This window comes from Miniopterus schreibersii (assembly GCF_964146895.1).
Source record: "Miniopterus schreibersii genome assembly, chromosome: 10".
Taxonomy (NCBI): domain Eukaryota; kingdom Metazoa; phylum Chordata; class Mammalia; order Chiroptera; family Miniopteridae; genus Miniopterus; species Miniopterus schreibersii.
Window position 1 is genome coordinate 31039632 of NC_138110.1, and position 22157 is coordinate 31061788.

The 22157-nt window shown below is 40.5% G+C and overlaps 1 protein-coding gene across 14 annotated transcripts in view; it reads right to left on the reverse strand.

Moving 5' to 3' along the window:
- Window positions 1–22157, reverse strand: part of DTNA (dystrobrevin alpha) — a 321248-nt gene that overhangs the window by 5395 nt on the left and 293696 nt on the right. For 5 of the 14 annotated variants that reach the window (XM_081149627.1, XM_081149628.1, XM_081149625.1 and 2 more), the window contains 6 exons: window positions 20654–20750; window positions 10347–10506; window positions 7813–7902; window positions 6164–6332; window positions 3113–3245; window positions 1192–1240 (listed from right to left, as the gene is read on the reverse strand). In XM_081149627.1, coding sequence (XP_081005753.1) covers window positions 1223–1240; window positions 3113–3245; window positions 6164–6332; window positions 7813–7902; window positions 10347–10506; window positions 20654–20750 — 667 coding nt within the window. In that variant the 3' untranslated portion in view covers window positions 1192–1222. Of the gene's footprint in view, window positions 1–1191; window positions 1241–3112; window positions 3246–6163; window positions 6333–7812; window positions 7903–10346; window positions 10507–16245; window positions 18895–20653; window positions 20751–22157 lie in introns of those variants that run through there. The other 9 variants (XM_081149630.1, XM_081149615.1, XM_081149631.1 and 6 more) reach the window with 4 other exon arrangements.

Sequence of the window (22157 nt, forward strand, 5' to 3'; positions counted from 1 at the left end):
CTATGAGAGAAGTATTAGCTTCGAACCGTAATGAGGAACATCTAAGTGGCCATTAGCTGGAGCCAGAAAAACCATCTAGACTTATGGGACAGTGGAGCTGAAGATGTATTGAATCATTGCACATAACTGAGTCCTAGCCTTGTTTATAGAAAGTAGGAGGAGCAAGCTAGTTCTGAGTCCCAGGGCTTCCCATACACCTACAGCATAACTACAGCAGCTCCCAGGGATTGAATCCCTTGTAAAGCACCGAGCATGGTGCCAGGCACATTATGAGCGTGCTCATTAAAATTATAGTGTGCCTGCCACTATGTTAAGATCTTTAAAAACTGTATCTTAGTGAGGACAACTCCTCTATGACGTAGGAATTATCATGTATGTTGTACAGAGGGAACAGGGGGTCATAGAGGTTTAATAATTTGTCCAGGTTATGCTGCTAGGATTTGCTGAAGCTCTTATTTGAAATCAGAGCCTATGCTTCAGACCACCACACTTCAGTGGTCCTGCCAGTCAAATGCTGTTCTCTCTCCATTAAACATTTACTGAGGATTTTCCATGTATGTAGGCAGGTCCTTGGGGGGAAAGGATCACGTGCCACATAAATGATATTTTAAATTGTTTAAAATATTCACAAAGGATTTGTGAATTCCACAAAGGATTTGAACTAGCTATTCCAAAAATAAAAGGCTGCAGCAGTTTTCCTGTATGTTTTGCTTCTTTCATTTTTGCTTTTGTTTCGGTTTTGCTTTCTCTTGTTAAGGACACCTCTTTGAGCTTTTGGGCCCTGAGCACAGCATGACTAAGGAGCTGACCCATCTCTGGAAGTGCTGAGCCAGCCTGGACTGTTCCTTCTCAAGTGATAGAGAAGCTCACACTTGGGTGCTGTTACGGATTGGTGATGTGGCTTTATAGCCACAGAACATTTCAGGGGTATATCTAGTGTTACAGAAGTTTCTGTGCCATTTCACCTCATTAACAGAGCTAAAAAGTCAACTCCCAGGGCTGTTTGCCAAATCTCCACTGGGCTGTAATGGAATGCCCCATAGACTGGGATGATTCTTTGACAAAAGCAGGGAAGGAGGATATTTTCTCACATAGAAACACCTAAGAAAGAGTGATTGTGAATTCAGGTTACAAGTTATGAGAATTCAGTGTATAGTGCCCACATTTCCTCCTAAATGAGAGGGTACTTACTTGAGAGGAGAGTGATAAAAGGATATTGTATTCAACCTTGCAAGCTGACCTGTGGGTGACAAAGGACACAAACAAGAAAGGTGACATATCAAGTCTGTGATGCAGTCAAGCTGGTGAATTATTTGGTTGGAAGCCATGCACAAAGACAGAGAAAGAGAAAGTCCAATGAATGACAGTAAAGCGTTCTGATCCATCAAACAACCCTATGCTCACAGAGCAGTCAAGGAAAACCACCTCAGTGCTCTCCAGGGCATGTCTTGAGTGAGGACACACAAGCCTGTTATATTCTCCTTTGCCTTTCCCTTGAAGACACCAGGCATGGAAAGGAAAGGAGAGAGAGAAGAAGCTTAAGATTTACTGAGATGGCAAAAGCTCCAACTGGATCTTAAGCTATTATTAGAATTTCCCTTCATTTTATTCATATACAATTAAATTCCTAATTCATGAAAACAAATAAAAATCTAATATTTTATATGGAATGGCTGCCTCCCTTTAAAATAAACCCTATAATTTCAGCAACTATTGCCACCCAAACCCAGAAACTGATATGAGTTCCAAGAGAGAGACCTAATAGGCACTTCTATCAGCATGAACCAGAATATTGATCATTTAACCATATCTCTCTGTCCCTCTATGCAGCAGAATCAAATGAGATATGTGTAGACCATCCCTCAGAGTTACCAGAGACACTCTGGCAGCTTCATCCAGGCTAATTTCCTTCTGTGGATGGGCACAGAAATCGCAAAGAAAGAGCCTTCTCCATGGGTCTGTACTTTAGGCGACTTTGTTTCTGCAGCGTTGAAGCATGGCATTACACATATAATCACTGTTTTGGCTGTTCTGTGTATGACTAGACCAACATTTTACTTGCTTCTGAAATGTGGTTGTTAAACCAAAAGGGCAAATGGAACATTCCAAAGAAGCAAAACTTTAGTTTCATAGTGTCGGGGGGGGGGGGGGGGCTGGTGGGCTTCCATTTTCCTCCTGCTACATTCTTCTTGGGAAAATATTTCAAAATTTAATCTATAAACACATGAGAAAAGAATATAATTTATTCTCTCTGCTTCTCTTTCTTTCACTAACAGAGTAAGAGAGAGCCACTGCTGACCTAAGAATGTGGAAAAAGTTCTCTGGCCATTGGACAGAAAGCCTGCCAATAAAATAACCCACTGGGGCTGGGGGCAGCAGGTCTCAGACAGGCAAACATCACTGAACTCCCAGAAGCCCAAGAAAACAGGGTGGGTTACAGGGAAGGGAAGCCTACAAGAAAGACAAACATAGCTGTAGAGCAGCTTCCATAGGGGAAATGCATCTACTTTAGGATGAGTTACTAATTACATTTATTCCCAATTGTATGTTTTATGGTCAGTGAATTCTCAGATGGATTAATATGGTCCAGTATATGTGACAATCTGTCCATCCACACTCTGCGGAACATGGGGCCTACAAGTCCTCTCAACATTTCCCGGTGAGGTCTGTCACTTGTTTATGATTTACATTTGACATGAGGGAGGTGGTGAGGGAAACTGAGGACAAGTGTTTCAAGGGAGGAGAAACATTTATGCGCATTCAATTTCCTTGGGCCTTGTTCTCCGTATCTTTTCTCATCTATGAGAAAAAGCATCTTTGCTGGTGATGTTGGAGGAGCGTGGACTTTTAATCACCACGTTTCTGCTACTGTGACAAGGCCTCTTTTCACTTCCCGGGTCAGAATTTATAATACAGGGTGAGTGACAGCTACAAGAAGTACTTAGAATTTTTAGTGTCTAGAATACGTGGACTGAGTGTAGCCAGAACATTCCCGAAAGGGAGGGTGGAAGGAGGGAGAAGGCTCCGATTTTTTCGAGTAACGTAAAAGACCCAGCTGCTCCTCGAGGGGCGGGAGCAGCGGAGGCGGGCGCGTGGGCCTGGCGCCCGGTACCTGATAGGCTTCGTCCTGCAGCTTCTGTTTCAGGTATTCCTCCATCTGGAGCTCGTTCTCCAGCTGCCGGACCGAGTCATTTTCATAATTCTCATCTTCAGGCCGCACGTAGGGATCCCCATCTTCTGTAACCCTGGGGATAAACCACAGACGGAGTTTGGGGTCAAACCCTGAAAGCAAAGTCTAAGTGAAATTCACGGGTTAGCTGCAGCGTGGGGGGCATATTTTCTTTGCCCTCCAATTCACTTCTTCATTTCAATTCACTTCAATTCAGTGTTTTCTGTTACCTAAAAGAAACTAAAAAAAAAAAAAAAAAACCACACAAAAAACTTCGGAAGTTTAGGGAAATATATGGTCAAGGTATTCTCACATGTGACTTTTCTATGGCACTCTGGTGATCACTGGCCAACTATATTTTACTATGGTTTACATTCGCAGGAATGAGTTGCCCTTTAAATGTTTGTCTATCTTAAAAACAGGCAGGCTTATCTTTCAGGTGGATATGGTTTTCCCAGCCTGAGGTTTTGGTTTTTCTTTCTTTTAAATGGAATCCAAGAACACTTTCTACAAGGAAAGTGAGCCCTCTAGTGAAATAAAGATTAAGGACATTTGTTCATAATTTAACCCTCTCTGTGTTATGCACGTGTGTAGGCATGTGCACTCATGTGCTTTATTTCTATAGTGGAATCAAGTCTCAGAATATCAGCTAATCAATGTCAGGAAGACTAATACTCTAACCCATGGCTCTTGATAAAAATATATACTAGCTATAAATCTGAGAAACCCATTTAAATTGTTCAATTTCACTATAAAATAGATAAGAATGACCTCATTCACTAATGTGTGACGGTCTCCATCTATTCATCCCAATATGTATAGAGCTCTCAGAACATAAGTTCACTACCTATATTATGGGACTAAAATATTCTCAGGGTAAAACATAGGACATGTTTAGATAGCACAGATATTAAAATATCCCCTAAAAAGAAAAGAGTGGTTAAGGAGAAGTTTCTGGATGGGAACTTAAATGCCATTGTTCATGTTTAGTTATATCTGTACAACATGTTCTTATTATTTTTAGATGTTTGGGGCCAGCATAAATAGGTTTCTGAGGCCTCTATGAGCTTTCTCCCCCCAATTCCTACGTAGTGTTGGTAGCTGGAACTGTGGCCAGCATACCGGGGACAGCAGAGGGGGGGTGGCTTTAGCTACAGTCTTGGATCTTAGGATCAGAACAAAAAAGTATTAAGTAACCACCATGTAAACGCTTAATCATAGAAAGTCAAGTAGATGTGTTTACCAGGCTAAATGGATGACAATTATTACTTCACCATTTTGAATAACAAAAAAAATTAAATAATTCTGAATTATAGTGGAAAGGACAAGAGAGCAAAAGAAAATTAAAAGCAGCAGCCCACTGCCATGTTAAATTACATTATAACTGTTTTGTTCTGATCTTCTCTGCCTTTTCACAGCTGGCTTTCAAAGCATAGCTATTTATAATTCCCCGTTATGACTGGTCTTTTACTCACTGCTTGGACTGGGAGCCAAAACACCAGAAAGGTCTCTGTTTAGTTTCTTCTTTGAATCTTTAAAATAGCCAGTTTATTTTTGTAGACTAGCCTGGGGTACTTTTTACATTAAGCACCATCACCCTTCTGTAGTTTTTTGAATGGTTAGCAATTCCCTCTTCCAGCCTTTTGGCGAACCTCTGCCCACATTGCTCACAATTCCGTGAGCCTGACTCTCCTAAAGGCCCACATTCTTACCTTTGTTTCCCTCCCAAGCTGGGCTCTGCAGCTCTGGCCTAGCTTCACCTTTGTTTCTCAGCTTTGGTTTTCTCTGCCTGACTACTTTGAGTAGAACCAGCTTCACAGAAAGTCTTGTGGGGACATCACTGATTCTGCTGGCTTCCATCAAGGTACAGAAGTTTAATTGGGTGAAAACCTTTGCAAAATGTCTTTCGAGGGTCAGATTTATACATATTCAATAAGTCAACCAAATTGGATTTCTTTATACTGAGATTTTATGCATTTATAGTCATGCGTTGCATAAGGACACATTGGTCAAGGACCAACAGCTTATACGACTGACAGACTGACATCGTAGCTGTTGTAACATCAGAGTGCAACACATTACTTGTGTTTGTGGTGATGCTGGTATAAACAAACTTCCTGTGCTGCCAGTCATATAACAGTATGTAGCACATATAATTATGTACAGCACATAATACCTGATAATGATAATACATGACTCTGTTATCAGTTTATGCATTTACTATATGTTTTAGTGTTATCTTGTACTTATAAAAAAAACTTGCTGTTAAACAGTATGCTGAGTTATGGTGGCAGCAGCCCCAAACATCTCGTGTTTACTTTGTATCTTGATTGCATCAATTCTTTTGTGCTTGATTTAATCTGATGTTTTCTGCAGTGACATGCAGTACAGGCTTGTAGCGTAGGAGCAGGAGGGTACACCATCTAGCCTAGGTGTGTAGTAGGCTAGACCATCTAGCTTTGTGTAAGTGCATTTTATGATGTTTGTACAATGATGAAATCACTTAGTGATACATCTCTCAGAACATATCCCTGTTATTAAGTGGTGCGTGACTGTATATATTTCAATTCCTGTTGCTTATATGAAGTTGATCCCATTATGAACAGAGGCCTCCAGCATCATGGGGTCCTTCAAGTGCAAATACAGAAAACTCAGAAGATAGGGTAACTTATTTCCTGAACTAGTCTGTGAGTCCTAGAAGGCTGGGAGTGATTTTTTAAAAGTACTATTTTATATCAAACTAGCCCAGTGCCTTGGGTGAGCCAGGCTCTCAATAAGCACTGGTTGGTTTTGGTTATTGACACTCTCTGGAAATTGTGAGGGGGGGAGTCGCAATGCCAAATTCAAATGTAGCACCTTCCACCTCTTCTGTCAGAAAAGGAGGATGCGTCATCTCTTTTCAAAATAAAGAATGAAACAACCATGTTTTCATTTTCCTATGCTCCCTACAGTGTCCTGTTACTGAGAAAATACCCCCAAGCAGAAGATACTCACACATCGCTGCGCATGGTGCTTGGGGTAGCTCCACCGTGAATGTACCCGGGTTTCCGGGCCTGGATTTGCGCTAGAAAAGCCTTTTCAGAGGTTGGCGATGGAACCAGATCCTCAAACTGAGTCCTTGCAAACTCAGAATCCACATTACTCTCCGTTTCACTCCCCACCTCTATTAGGTACAATTGAAGAAATAAAGAATGAGTTGTTAGAGTTTTTATGGTCAGCAAATAGAGGGCTAGACTCAACATAAACTAACCTGTGCTGCATAAAATATTAACCAATTATTGTATGTAAGTCAAGTAAGTGTTTATTTCAACTCTTAATGAGAATTGAAACTTGGCATGAATTACTATAAATTGTTTGGTATATAGTATTGTCTTTTTTTAAAAAAAATCTCAGTAATGTTATGAGGAATCTTTTGTGTCTTAATAGATTAAAACTCCTGTTTTTGCTCCTTTATAGAAGTCTTCAGTAAAACTGTCACTTTTGCTTAATATTACTTTAATTTAGGAAATACAAACTGAAGTATTACATTCACTTAATATTTCAAAATATTATAAGAGTATAAACTAATAGTACTTGAGCCTTCTATAATAATAATGACATCTTTAGTAATCACTTGCTAAGGCAGTGGGTACCTACCATTAACCATGGTGTATTAACTACTGTCATTTTTATCCTATTTAGCAATCTTAATCTAAAATAGCAGCAACAATTTTCATTACTTTAATTCTTATTATAGAGGTTGTAAGAAAGTTTTTTAAGAAATTTAAATCCAGATTTTTAAAAAATATTGAAGTTTTATTTCTTATAGTTGTAATCTCGACTACATGACACAGTCCTGCCAGGCAAATACTTGCTAAATGTGCTTTAAGGAAGAGATGAGATGCATTAATAAATGGTAAGATAGTTATTTGAGTATTCATGCTGTTCAAATTTTTAAAACTCTCTGTAGCATTATTAGGATAAAGAGACTCTCACAATTTTGTGCTATTTATATTCTGGGCAGAACTTTCTTTAGAGATACTGTAAAGGTAAATTTCAGGTAAGCCTCATTCAAATAGCCATGCATTCCAAATGAAGAGTCTAAATTAGTCAATAAAACACTTGACCTTATGAAATAACTTCAGCATCATGGTGCATTGGATCATGATAGCTGTTTTGTTTTGTTTTGTTTTTTACAGTGACACTTTTTACTTTTTCAATAAATGAGATACTCAAGCCTGTGCTGGTGGCCTCATTGCTGGAGACATGTGCCTGTCCCAGAGGGGCTGGGCCCGGGGCCGGGGCTGGGGAGCAGCGCAGGGAGCCCGGGGCTCTGACTCTGTGTCCCTGGCCCGCACCGGCTGTCACGTCCATGATAACTGTTAACAGTGACTATCTTTGGCTACTTGAATGATAAGTCAATTTTAATATTTTTCTCTATTCTTTTCTACATTATTAAACTTTCTGCATTAAGTGTGTATTAAGAGTCTTCTCATCAGCAAATATAAGCCTTAATTATAAATCTGAATATACCAACAAAATATCACATAGATCTTTTAAAAAATCTTTTCAAATTCGACAATGAGCAGATCTCTAACAGAGGTCCCTAGTACTTTTGGGTTCCTCTGTAATGAGCAGACAAATGAGAGGGGACCAGGACGCACCGGAATTCAGCTCTTTCACGAGAGAGGACATGGTGTTAGTGATGGAATCCGCTGCCACTAGTAAGTCATTCCTTAAATTTCTTCTTGAACCTTAAGAAGAAATGACAATAAATAAAAAAAACCCCAAAGCTTCTACTTTTCCCAAAATTTTAGGCTTTTATCTAAAATTTTCATTGCCATTTTAAAGCAAGAAAACTTCCAAGACTTCTCCTTTTTAGACATTCTTTGGTTCATTTCCTGAAAAAAGTACACTGTGCTTAGGGCAGTGGCCTCTGACGTAGGAAGACATGGCAACTGATGGGGGTTCATTGAATTGATTGTCCAAATTGGGAAAACTCTGTAAGTGAAAGGGGGAGGTATTAATAAGACTGGTGACCTGGCATAAATGGGGCTGGTACCAGGTAAACCAGTACATGTGGTCGCCCTTCTTAATAATAACCTACACAGATGAAAGTCTGCTTTTGCCAGGAGAGCTGTGCCTTCCTAGCTGCTACTATTTCAGCCATTACCTGGTGGCTGAGTCTATCTGATTCTGATCTCTGTCACCAGAGCCCAGGTCCAATCAGGCCTCCCAGAGCTCTCCCTCCCATTATAGGTACCTCTTGGGAATGGGAATGCTGTGCACTGAATGCTCCCAGAGTATGGAAAAGAGGCGAGGATTCTTGCTTCAGCTGCTAAGACATGGGCAAAAGATGTATGTCTGGTACCCCAAACTGGAACTTAGACCATGTTTCTTCATGGTAGAGAAAGATTAGTATGTTTCGGGCACTCTAAGCGTTGAATAGGTATTTATAGGATGGCCCAGGAACCAGGCAAGTTTGAGATGGAGCAGGGGGCTAATCCCCATAATCTTTGGAAAAAAAGGGCTCAAGGTTCCAAATACCTGACTTACAGATGAATTTATGCAGCACAAGCTCTTTGTGAGCTAGGCGACATTTCCTTCTGTCATTTCTCAGAAAGTAACACTAAATAAGTAAACTAATAAATACATGAAAATTTAAAACATCAAAAGAGTTAGATAAAACAGTAATTATAATACAAGGTTCAAACTGATTTAAAATTTCTTTAAAATAAGATTTGGGGAAAGGACATTCTTCCTTCTAAAAATTTTTAAAAAAAGTTATTTTGTTAACTTAAATTACTTTCTTTTTCAGAAGAAAAAGCCCTATCATGGATTTTCCCTTTTCCCTCATAACAGACTCTCTCTGTAAATTGTAAGATCTTGTCCCCCATACACAATAGGTGAGAGGGCCTGTTTCCTTATACTTTTCCATATCTGGATATTACTGATGGTAAAAAAGTTGCTCTTTAAAAATATGCTAGAGAAAAGGTGATATTTGTTAAAATTTGTATTTCTATAATGATTTGTTAGATTGAACATCTTTTCATATTGTTACTGGCAATTTATATTTCCTCTCTGGTCATATCCTTCACCTGTGTTTATTTTGGGGATGTCTTCTTACTGATCTTTAAATGCTTTACGACTGAAATTATGAAACTGAACGGCCACATATGTAGGAAATGGTTTACTTGAGTCTAGTTTTGGTGTCTTTTGACTTTGTTTATATTTCCTTTTGCCTTCAGATAAATTCCCAGAAGTGGAATTGCTGTGTTTCTTTTTTAAAACTAGTAGTCAAATATGTCTCTCTTTACCTGAAATCTATATATAAGGACCTGGAAGAATGCCATGATAAATTGCCAATTTAAACAAAATGCAAATTACAGACCAAAATAAGCATGAACTTATTTGTGTGAAAAATAAAGGGTATGTGTTTGTAAAATCACACTTAAACATATATACTTATATATAAGCAAAAAGTTGAGAAGGACCAAATTATTAATAGTGTTTACTTCTAGGAATGAGATCGGCAGGGTGAGAGTCTGCAAAATTTTTTTTTCTAATTTTCCCTAAATTTAAAAAATGGCAAGAAAAAGTTTTAAAAAGTGTCAAAATATTCCCAAATGAGTAAAATCACTTGCCTTGAGATAAGCCCATCCCCTCTCCCCAACCCTGTGTGTGTAATGGGAGAGGCAGCCTGTTGGGAGAACGCTGTTTGTCATCTTCCTTGGCTCTTTGCACTCCTCTGTTAACTATGGAGGCCTAACCAAGTAACCCCATATTCTGGAAGCAGTGATTCAACTCTTAAGGGGATCTGTAAAATGACGAATGGTCCTTTTTGATCAGCTCAGGCTCAAGAGCTGAATTGTTTAATCTCAATCTTGAGTTTGCTTTCATGTAAAGAGAAGCAGGAAATAAGGTCTTTGGGAATTTTAAAATGGATTACATTTATATTAGTGAAAGGATTTCCCTTCCCTTAATGAGCAAAGACTCATAAAAAAATGAGGCAGGGCAACAGAAGCCAAAGGAAGGTAAGATCGGTGAGCCTGGGGAGTTTCTGAAACAGCTCCTGGGCCAGGCTCCCACAGAAGCCACGGAATAACCTACAATATCCACGGCTTTAGACCACTCAACAGACCGTGGTGACTTATCTGTCACATAAAAGCAGAACACAACAGAAAGGAAAGCCACTTACTTTGTGCAAAGGCCTCCTGTACATCTCCCCCTACCCCTGTGAGGGAGTCCTGAGGAGTGTGAGTCGGGGTGGAGCAGGCTGACGCCGACCGCACGGGCATGGGGATGGGCCTGCTGACGGTGTGGCTGGGGGAGGAGCGAGGAGAACCTGCCCCCTGGGTCTGGAGAGACAATGCAGGTCATCAATTTGTTTTCCCAAGAAAAGGCCAAAGGCCATCAATCCCCACTACCTCAGTCAAAAGTTAAAAACAGTCACAATGAAATTTCAAAGCAGGAGGAAATCCTAGGTCATTGAAATGGTCGTCCTAAACCTGGGGTGCAGGTGCAGGTAATTTAGGACCTTATTTTACATTATCTGAACTTCCTGTTACATCTTGAAAGCTCAGAATATTAGTAGAGCATTGTTCGATAAAATACGAGATGTGTCCCCTGGTAATGAAGCTACTGTTAACCTGCGATAATTACAAGGCGTGTCTATTTTCTCTTTGAAGAAAGTTCCACGTAGAATAAAAAGACATCTAAGGAGAAAATTTTAAGTATAAACTAGGAGACTTCGGGGGGATGGGGATGGGTTGTATGCTTTCTAAATGTTCAAGCTGTCTGTCCTGGCATCATGTGTAAAGGATAATTTATAGTTAAGTCATGCACGCAATATTGTGCACAATAAGTCTCAAATTAAGAACCAAAAGTGGCATACATTTTTTGATCTCTATTTTATCGTAAAATTTGACTTTGTCAAATTGCTCTGTGCATCAGAGATTCCAGTGGGGGAGAGGAAAAAAAAAATCTTAGTTTCTAATTTTTGGCTACTATTTTCCTGTAGGAAATGCCTTTCTCTTGGTCTACAAAACAGCAGTATTCTAGCAGTAAGAATAGTGGGATTTAAAATGAGTGAAGAAGGCCCGGCTGAGCGTGGCTCAGCGGTTGAGTGTGGACCTAGGATCCAGGTGATTGGGGTTCGATTCTTGGTCAGGGCACATGCCCGGGTTGCAGGCTCGATCCCCAGTCGGGGGCGTGCAGGAGGCAGCCAATCAATGACTCTCATCATTGATGTTTCTATCTCTCTCTCTCCCTCTCCTTTCCTCTCTCTGAAATCAATAAAGATATATTAAAAAATAAAATAAAATAAAATGAGTGAAGAAAAAGGTAGAAAACTAAAAGCCATTTATCTCCGAGACTGTCACACCTTGAATTTCACAGCTTTGTCTCTACAGTGAGGTCCCTTGGAAACATTTTCTCTTTTTAATAATTAGTTTACAGAGGAAGTCAGTCACTCACAAATAAGAAAATGCAAGGAGACCCACAGTGCATACACAACACATTTAGGTGCTCACATACATTCCACTTCAGTCTGTTGGGTCTGGTCACGAGAGTGAGCTCTGCCACAGCAAGGCCCAGAGAGTCACCACCAACCCATTCAAACCCCGAGACCTGCACCATGAGAGCAGTGCTCTGGGACATTCGACTTAGATCTGTGCTGTGGGTTCAGCTGCTTGCAGTTAGAACACACAACATCAATCCTGTAAAATGCCATGCTGTTAGCTTTCCCGGGCTCAGTATCACACATACAAGTCAAATCTATAAATTGAGAAAAATCCAGAATCACAAAAAGAGGCATAACAGAACAAAGGACAGAAAACAACTTATGTGATGCCCAGTGGGCTGAGGATTCCACGCTTTCACTCTCAACAGTACCTTGGAATGGTCTGTCCGGGCCCAAGGAAGAGAAGTTTGCCTGCTTGCGATGCTTTGCAGCCTGCTTGCCCCAGCCCTCTTGGGATGGGTCGGGTTTTCCCCAACAAACTTTGGCAGCTCAGTCTCATTACCACGAAACTTCTGCTTCTGAGCTATCATGGTATCCCCCTGCTTCTCATGCCAATAATAAATGACTTCCCATTGGAGTTGTGCTTTGCCACGGATCAAGGGTTTTCGTGTATATCCTCACTGGTTTCTCTCTTTGACCACTGCAGTAGGTATCATTACTCTAAATGTGCAGTTGTGGCTCCCAGTGCTCAGAGAGATGAAAAGAACTGCCCTGGAGATGAGGCGAGCACGTCTGGGCTGGTGTCTGAGCCCAGGCCCTCTGACTGCCCTGGGCTGCAGGAACCTGAATGGGCTTTGGCTAAGGGAGGGCCCCTCAGAGGAGGCAGGTGTGGGTCAGGTGCCTTGAGGGCTGCCTCCCCCTCGGAAGCCCTCTGGCGTCAATTTCTAGAGGGCCCTCAGCAGGGCTCCTGGCCTTTCTGCTCTGTCCTCTTTGCTAAGGAACCAGTCACAGCAGAGAGGAGGGACTGGAGAAGGGAAGTTGAATAGAAAGGTTGAAGAAGGAAGGCTTCTCTTAGCTACTCAGCATGGGTTACCCTCTCAATGCTGGGAAGCCAAGTCCTCTTCTGGGGTAGGAGGGTCACAATAATAATACAACTCCACTTTTGTATGTCATTTACAAAATAAAGCACTTTACATACATTTTTTGGTTTCATTTCCCTGATAATCAGTGTTATGAATGATAAGCTTATATTCAAATACAATTGACAGTCTATAAAGCACTTTAATCCCAACTACTTCAATGAATCCTTCTAACAACCATATGAGAAATATTATTCCCATTTTTCAGGTTAGCAAACTGAGGCTTAGAGGTGATAATTGGGTTACCCAAGATCTCTGAGCTAGTGAATGGCAGAGATGAAATAAATCCCCAGTCTTTAGTTTACAAAGCCAGGCAGGGTTTTCCCATGACACCACAGATGCTTCTCAGGATTGTGGGCACTGTGACCAGCTGTCACATGCTTCCATCCAGGCTTCACTAACGTAGAAAGGTTTAGCACCCAAAAGGCTGAGAAGGCACAACACACAGTGAATTGTGTTGGAGCAGCGGCCTAGGGCTTCCTGCTGGGCCAGGTAATAATCTTTTAGTTGCTGGATCATGGGGAGCCATGTGAGTTTTTCAATTAGTACAGAAATACAGGACCACAATCTCTTATCTGCAAATGTGAAATCCAAAAAGCAACACATGTTGTTTCATAACTGATGTGAGGCTATTTATATGGTATCTGCACTGTACTGTATTTTTAAAACTGGAAAGATTCTGAAACATTTCAGATACAGGGCTGTGGGCCTGCATTTCAGTATTTTAATGGCTACACTGTAGTTGTACTGTACACCAGCCCTGCTTACACTTGTTCCACCAGGCTCTCCAGTATGGGGTGCTCCTGGGGCTGCCCCCTCCCCTCTGGGCACTACACCTGGCCTTTCTCCCCTTCCTAACTGTGAGTCCCTTACCTCTGACAAAGTTCCCCCCTTCTCCTCACGCATTGAGCTTTCCCGCTCATTGTGCTTGTCTGAGGCATTCCCAGCCCTACCTCTCCCTGCTTAACGCCTGGTCTCCAAGGCCAACTTTCCCTGCTTCTTTCAGCCTGCTTCCTTTCTTCTAAACTCCTTTTCGCGGTTCTGTGTTAAGAGAAAAATAATTGACTGTAGCTATGCATTAAGGAAAAACAATTGGCCGACTCTAAATTACACCAATGTGTGAATGACTAATTGCACCTATCTCCCAAATGAATCTCTAATTGGTGCAATTTCAAGCAGTCTGATTATGTGAAGGATTTTAGTGGAAGATTCTGTGCTGAAGAAAAGATTCAGCGGCATCTTTCCTGCACTTAGAAACACCCAAGTTTTGTCCAGTCTTTACCCAGACTTTTGGGCGTAGGACCCTGGCTCCTTGACCCAATGTCTCCTTGTGAGGACAGTGTCCAGTCTGATGCGTAGTACCTTCCTAGGACCTACTGCTGAGAAGGCCAGCTCTGCCTTTCTTTCTATTGTCCTTGTAGGGCCACTAGGAGAGAGTTGGTGCCTGTTGGCATTGGGGTAGATCCGCAGAACAGATCTCGGGAGTGGCCTCTATAGAATGATGGCCCCTGGCCTAGTCATGAAGCATGGTTGTCTGCTAACAACTTTAGAAGAGTTAGAGTGAACAATCTGTGAATATCTTTTCCTGGAAATTACTCGATGATTAATGGAGCAAAGACTTAAGGGACTATGGTCCATGCAGATCAATATATAGATCTAAAATTCCTGAGAAGGGAGTTGATTTATGGAAGGAGGAAAACATACATCATACTTGGAAAATTTAAAATAGCTCTCTTCCTAGAGAATAAATGAAAAATTCATTTCTACACCCCATCCTCTGAGTCCACTCAACCTGCTGTTGTATCAATTTTTAAAAAGTCTGACAAGATCCATAAATTTTCTGTTTTTTTCCCCAGGAAGTATTTTGGATTCCACTCAGCACCAGAAAGGAGGGGTGCTTCAAGGAAGGGTCCGAATGCCTAACTGCGGAACCAGCACTGTCTGGAGAGATGGCAGAGGATGGCCATGAGGCGTCAGTGGGCGGCACTATGTCTCCCCTCCTCTCAACCTGAAAAGTCTACCTCAGGCTTGGCAGAGAATACAGTCTAGTCAGGTTTTACTTAGCAGCCTGGGAAGGTAGAACAGAGCAGCATTTAGCTACCTTCAACCCTCTTTGCATATTTTCTCCCAATATACAGTCACTGATTATCATCATAGGGACTGTTGTGTACAGAGTGTTATGAGGACACAGATGAGGTGGCTGACTCTGACTTGTCAGGCAGGAGGCATCACAGGACTTGGGTCTTAATAGTGGAGATTTCCAGGCAGAAAAGAGGAAAGAGAAAGTATTGCAAGAAGAGAGAAGCACTCAGACCTTGGAGTACCATGAGTGTGAGGGATATTGCAGACAGAATTGGGGGTCAGTGTGGTTAAAACACCAGGTTCACTGTGGGGAGTGGGCAGAATGAAGCTGGGAAGGGGGTGGAGCCAGGTTTGGGGGCTTCCAATGTTATAAAAAAGGCTAGATTTTATCTTGAACTAATTTTTACTTTTCTAGAAGGAATTAACCAGTCCCTAATATTAAAAAAGGATGTATGTTGTGTGTGTATGTGTGTGAGAAAGAGAGAGAGAGAGAGAGAGCAAGAAAGACTCGGGGAGAGTATGTTTTGAACCCTAGATGTTAGCCCTTATATTGCAGTTGATTAGTTATGATAAGAATTTTCCATGCCCCCCCCTTGATTGCTTCATTAACCCACAGAATACCCACTAGAGAGGAAGAACACGGGAAATAGAGAAAGGAGAAATCTAAGCTGGTAACATTTTTTATTTCTGGCCTGTTCATATTCCATAGCATGTTTGGAAGAAGCAGGAACCTGAGTGACTGATTTCCTGAGTTAATTGAGCAATCCAGTTGCAAAATAGAGAGGAGAATGGTAGGAGAAGATGACATTTAGAATGATGTTCGACTTTCTTCCCCTGATTAGCACACTGTTAGTTAACTGTAAGGAAGAAAGTGAATGCGTGAATGTGTGTGTGTGCATGTAAAGTATGGGTGGAATTAGAAAGTTTACATATATCCATGTGTATTTGTGTGCATATACACATACATTCATACTTATATCTGACACGCATATGGTATTTTCCAAAGTGCTTGCACATCATATTTTAAAAGTCATACAACAACCTGGTGAGCCATGTGTTATCAGTATGTTTGAAATAAATTACCAGGAAGTTAATTAACTTACTCAAGATCTTCCACTGTAGGAGAAGAGCTGGGACCACTATTACTGTTATTCAGGTCTAACTCCAGTAGTATTTCTAAGAAGTTATTATTGAGATCTTACTTTCTGAACTCAAAGTTAGGATGCTTGGTTTTAGATTGGGACATAGTATTTGGAACTGGAAGTATACCGGAAACTCTGGAACATACCGTCACTGAGATTATACCCCAGCTGCCTTCATTATTAAACTTTTTATGAGTGGTTTTTTTTTTTATGGTGCCTTCAATAAATCTTAAATATACACAAAAAAGAAAGAGGGTAGGATAATTTCGATTCAAGTTTTGTAAAAAAAATTTATTGCTTCTCATATCATAATCATTGTATTATATTACAGGCACTATTTTTTTTAAAAAAAAAATTCATGTTCTTTCCTCGAGGGGAATAAATTCATGCATTACCTCTAACAAGAAACAGTATAAGTAGGAATTATATATACCAGTAATAATAAAATACATTGAACCACACAGACTTTTGATAAAGCAAGTAGAGGTTATTGAATCAGCACAATTTGTTGTGTGCAGTGTCTTAAATCTGATTTTACAAAGAGAACATCCCCAAAGGGGAATGGTTTATAAATAAAGACAGAATTTAGAAGCAGATGCCAGACTAAAACCTCTAAATTCTCTCCTTAGATCTTTTTATACTGTGAGAAGTCAATATATTTGCATGGCATTTGTTTATTTCCTTGTAAGAACTGCCTCTACAGGATTGGGACATGTGGGGTTCTGTCTGTATTTTTGACTGAAGGTCAGTAAAAGAAGCAGTCATATGAAAGCTACTATTGTATTTGTCCATTTAATTTTTCAGTTCTCTTATAAAGCTCTAAGTGAAGGCTTTCTTTTTATATTTTATGCCAACAGAAATTTGGTCCCCTGAGAACTAGTGTCTCTGTTCTGATAAAACCACCAGTTATGTTTTCCTTTATTTGCCTCATTGTCAGAAAGCTCAGAATAATACTCCTGTCCCTTATAATTAGCATATTTGCATTTTTCCTTTAGTTTTAAAAAAATTTATCTACTTTATGAAGTCACTGTTTATGTTATTTGTTGTAAGCTGCTTCGGGTCCTTTTAAAAAAGAGGCTTGAACATCAAAGCAAATAAATGAGTAAGACAGGCAAACTCTCCCCCCATCCGGACAATGCACTGCTGACATCTGGGTGTTACCAATAATGGCCTTGAAGGACCTACGCAGCAGTCCCACTGCTGGCTGGTCTTCAAGGATGCAGCAGCTGGGGGAGCAGGAGCGAGAGGAGGCAGCGATGCTCTTGTGGCACTGCCGTGGGCTGGCCCCCGCATCCACCTGTTTATGAGCTTCCTGGCTCTCCGCATCCATCAGTTCATGGGCTTCCCAGGCCACTGAGCCCTTTCAGGATGCGCTGCCTGGGAAATGGGAGAGGAGTCCCAGAGGGAGCTGCACAGAGGAAGGCTGACTGACTACCAGGAGGAGGAGGGTTATATCGGACCCTTACTTCCTTTTTTTATGCACATGCTAAGTAAGAGAAGGAAAGAAAGGAGGCTGCTTGCAAAGAGAAGTGCCACAGCGAGGCGTTTTTCTCCGCCGTGATCTAAGTGTGCTGGGAGTACATAGCAACACCCCACGTATGCATTTATGGGCAATTACACAGGCCGTCAATGTCCCCTTCACCCAGGGGCACTGTCTCTCATTAAAATCGGACTAGTAAAGTAATTTTTTTCACAAAATACAAAATAACGTAATACATTATCTTTATTGTCTGACATTACAGATTAGTTTTACACTTTCCTTTTTTTTTTGTTTTTGTTTTTTACAGACCAGGGGAATAAAGGGTAGAAATATGTCCAGCATTTTGCAAACATTCTTTGTTACACACAAACACACACAATGAATAATAGGAAAGAGAATACAGAAGAATTAAAAGGTAGGTTGAAATCGGACAGGCTGTAGTTCTAACTAATCCATGGAAAGAATGTGAAACTTTTGGATAACACTGGAGGGTGGGATATATTGTCATCCATAGCTTGGTACATGCACTTGAAATGAAAGCTGCTTTTATTTTGCTTCCAGTTTATTATTAGTGTTATTTTTTGAGTACGCTGCTCCCTCTGCTGGCTTCTGAACCTGACCACAGGGTCAGATACAGGATTTCAGTTTAGGCTACAGTTAAGAGTCATAATGCCCCTATTTCTAGAGATGTATGTGAGGACCTTGAGAACTCCCAGAGTAGAAAGGTTCTCAGTGATAAAAGAAAGGCTGAATGTTACTTATTCTTTTGAGATTATTGTCAACCAACAGTAGAGATTCTGCTTGGGACAAACGAAATGCTGGGGCGTGAACAATGGCTGATGCAGACATTCTCTTGAAGACTGAGCACATTTGGTGAGCAGTGGGGAGTTGGGGCTTCATAATGATGTAATAGGAAGAGAGGTAATTGGCTAATTTTTATAAAAAGAGGTTCCACATCTCTTCAGTACAATGGGAACTGTGTGGAGATTCACAGCATCGAAGGATGTCAGGGTTAGCTTCTGCGTGTGTGGGTTTTACCTAGTGTAACTTGAGTGGCCGTGATGGGCATCTTTCTATTAAGAAAAGGGTTTGATCAACAACCCAGAAAAGCATGAGACTGGTCTGAAATTTAGACCCCAGGGGATCTAAAAAATGTCCAACAAATTATAACTTGTTCCCTCTTCTCAAAGATGTAATAGCTCTTCTTCTGATGCCGACGGTAGTAATAGTTATAAAAAATGCTAAATTTAATATATTTCAATTCAAGCACTACATTGAAAAGGTAGCAAATTAGTATGATTTTTTTTCTCTTTCCAAACGGAAGCATGAACATACATTAGAGGCAAAAGCAATGAGAGAAACAGCAGGACGGCAGGCCCCTCCACTGTTAGTTAAGACCTGCAGTAGGGAACATAACTTACTCCCTGTTTCAGCTCTTCTTCCTACAGAAAGATGGAACCAATAACAGTTAGATTACCCAGGGTTCCAGCAGGAGCCCGCGCACGCTGACGGATGCAGGGGGGGACAGCGACACAGCTGGAGGGCGGGGCGGGTCTCTTCTACCTCAGTCACTGCACGGCTAAGTCTGCTTAGGGGTTTGAAAGTCTAGACCCATCTCTCTTCTCCCCGCGTCCAACCATCTGTCAACACGATCTCTCTGTCCTGCGTTTGCGCCTCCTGATACCCTGGCCTGCTCAGCCCGCCGCCAACACGGCCGGGGGTAAAGAGGCTCCCCCCCATGCTGTGGCGACAGAGGCTATCGGGACAGAAGAGGGCATGCTTTCAAAGCTGCCTGCCCTTCGGCGGAGGGGAAGGTGGGCTCGACCTTCTTTATTTGGTATATTTGGAAAGGAAAGCAGAAAGAGCTTTTCTGGATCATCAAATGAGATAACAGGCCAGAAACAGCAGTAGGCTATTAATGATCTAGTCCTGCCTTGGCATATCTAGGACAACAAACGCTGAATTCTACCCTTTACATGCCTAACATACTGAGAGCAGTGTGGCCAAGGTAAGGCATTCCCAACACTGGTGGCAGGACAAGTCGACTAAGGAATAAAAAAGAATAAGGAAAAACGAAAGAAAAAAGTGTTAATGTGTAGCAGTGCCTGGGACACAGTAGGTCTCAACCAGCATTTGTTAAATAAAAGGAAGGAAGGAAGGGAGGGAGGGAGCAAAGAACAATCCAGAAACAGTAAGTGGTGGTGTGTCAGGGATGTGAGGGGTCCAAGGACCAAAAGTCAGGACATCTTGTGTCACAGTGAGCTGCCCCAGGGACTGCGCCTTTGTCATCTTATCAGTTCTAGTCCCTGCCTTTGGCATGTCACAGCTTCAGTTCTACTGCTTCATGCTTGTTTATCTCAGGAGGGATGATCACACAGCACTGACACTTCTGCTGGGCTGACTATGGGCATGTGGCCATCAGCAGCCTACTTTCAACTTAAAATGTGACTGAGTGTACACTGAAAATGGGAATAAGGGTTTATGAAAGGAAGACTGTCACTTCCCAATAAAGTAATAGATTGCAGCACTCTGCAGAGGACTTCTAGAGATCATCATTTTAAACTCTACCTTCAGAAAAGTAAGGAGGTCAATAAAATTTTTTTAAAAAGCTCAACTTTATGAAACTAGATTTGTTAGTAATTTATCAGGAACTTCTTTTTGGCCTAAGGGATTAATGTTTCTCAGGCAACAGGATTAAAAAAAAAGTAAGGAGATATTTTCACTTACAGTTTGCATTTGAGACCCATAGAACTTATGTGACTTGCTGCTAAAGCCACACAAGTAAGATAAAAAATTTTACTGAAATTAATAAAGTTACTCCTTTTAATGAAACTATTACCACCAAGGCTATTTAACTGCTATATCTTCATTTTATGAATTAGGCATTAACTGCTGTTCTGTTTAGTTAGAACTGCTGAAAGCTATTAAAGTAAAATATTTCTAAATCCAGTTTTATTACTTCTAAAGACATATGAAACTGGAAATAAGCCAAGAAGAAGCTGTTCCATGAAGGTCCTCAGTAGTCTGGTTCCAGGAAATGGATAAGAATAAGCCCTATAATTGACTGCTATCATGTGATGTATCTAAGAAAAGATCCTTTATCTGAATTTAAAACCACATTTTTGGGGAAATCACATATAGTAATTGTAAAAACTAATGCATATCACATGCAAAAATTTTTTACAAATGCCAACGTCTTACCTTTAGTAGCTTCATAAGACCTTCTAACTGGACCATTAGCTCTCTCCGGCTCTCCTGGAGAGCAGACATTCTCTGTTCCAGCTCATCCTTGCGCTGTCTGAGAAAGAAGCAGTTGTCATCAGAAACAGCATTCAACTCACCGAGTTAATCACATTTCCCAATCTTGTGGGACTAGTGGACCACCAGAACAAGGGCATCTCTGGGTGTTTGACATGGTTACTAGGCAGGGAAATGTCCAATGATTGAACAATTACAGCTTGAGGTATACATTTATTTGTTAGAAGTAAAACTAAAACAGAATTAAAATCCTTTAGACACTTCCTTCTATGCTGGATTAGCCAGTTGATGAAATCTTTTCTGAATGCTTACTATGTCATGGCCCCTGTGCTATGCCATTGGGTTTCCTTGACACAAGAAACAAAAACCAAATCATCACCGAAAAAGGTCAATCCCATAGATCCTCCAAACCCAAAGACCCTTTTGTAAATCTCACAGAAAATACTCATTACCTTAATATCTGGAAATTGCATTTGGAAAAGTACATTTTTCATCTCTTCCATCCTTAGCATGAAAGTAGTACCTACCTTTCAGAGGTCAAATATTAATGGTGCACAGTTATTATAGTTAATCTAAATTTTTTGGTTTGTGTTTCATTTCATAAAGTGAAGTCAGAATAAAGAAATTCCTACATAATTGTTTTAACTGCAAATAATTTACATGGTTTGTCTTTGTTTAATTTTTGTTTTGTTTTGTAGAACTATTAAACTGTCAGCAAGAATGGAAACCAAAAAGGACAATCTAAACTCTTATCATTGATGTTGACACTAAGAGGCATCAAAAATATCTTTAAGAGGGGGAAATCAATGAAACAGTATGAAGAATATTAATGGTTCACATTTCTGAGGTATATGTATATTTTTCAAATCAATTTCAATTTGACTATTTTATGACCATTAGTGAATAAGTAATATATACATTTTTTCTTGCCCCAAAGGCTTCTCTGTGTTTGAAATATTGAAACATATTTGAAAAATTTGTTGATGTTTTAACCATATATGCATTAATGTAGGAATGGATATGCCTATTCTCAATGGCATAGACACAATATTAAGTGGAGCTATAGCAGGGGCTCTGAAATAAAAACTGACAATATAAAAATGTCATATTGAGTCTGGTCAATGGCTCAACCAATTGAAAGATATTTTGTGGGAGGACAGGTTATAGATATAAATGAGACATATCTAATTTGCTTTCATATAGGCTTACTCTATAATGAATGATGAATTTAAAATTTATAAACATATCTCAATCCTTTTAGAATATATTTTCAGCTTTTATTGTCACTTAAGGCTTACTACCAGAGCAATCTTTCCTTTGATTTCCTTAACAATTGCCTCTTTTCTGAATCCTGTGGATAAGGAATATCATAATTTTATAGACTTGAATGGTATCTTATTTCAGCCTTTGTCTTCCCGGACTACAGATTCTAATTTTGAAAATCTTG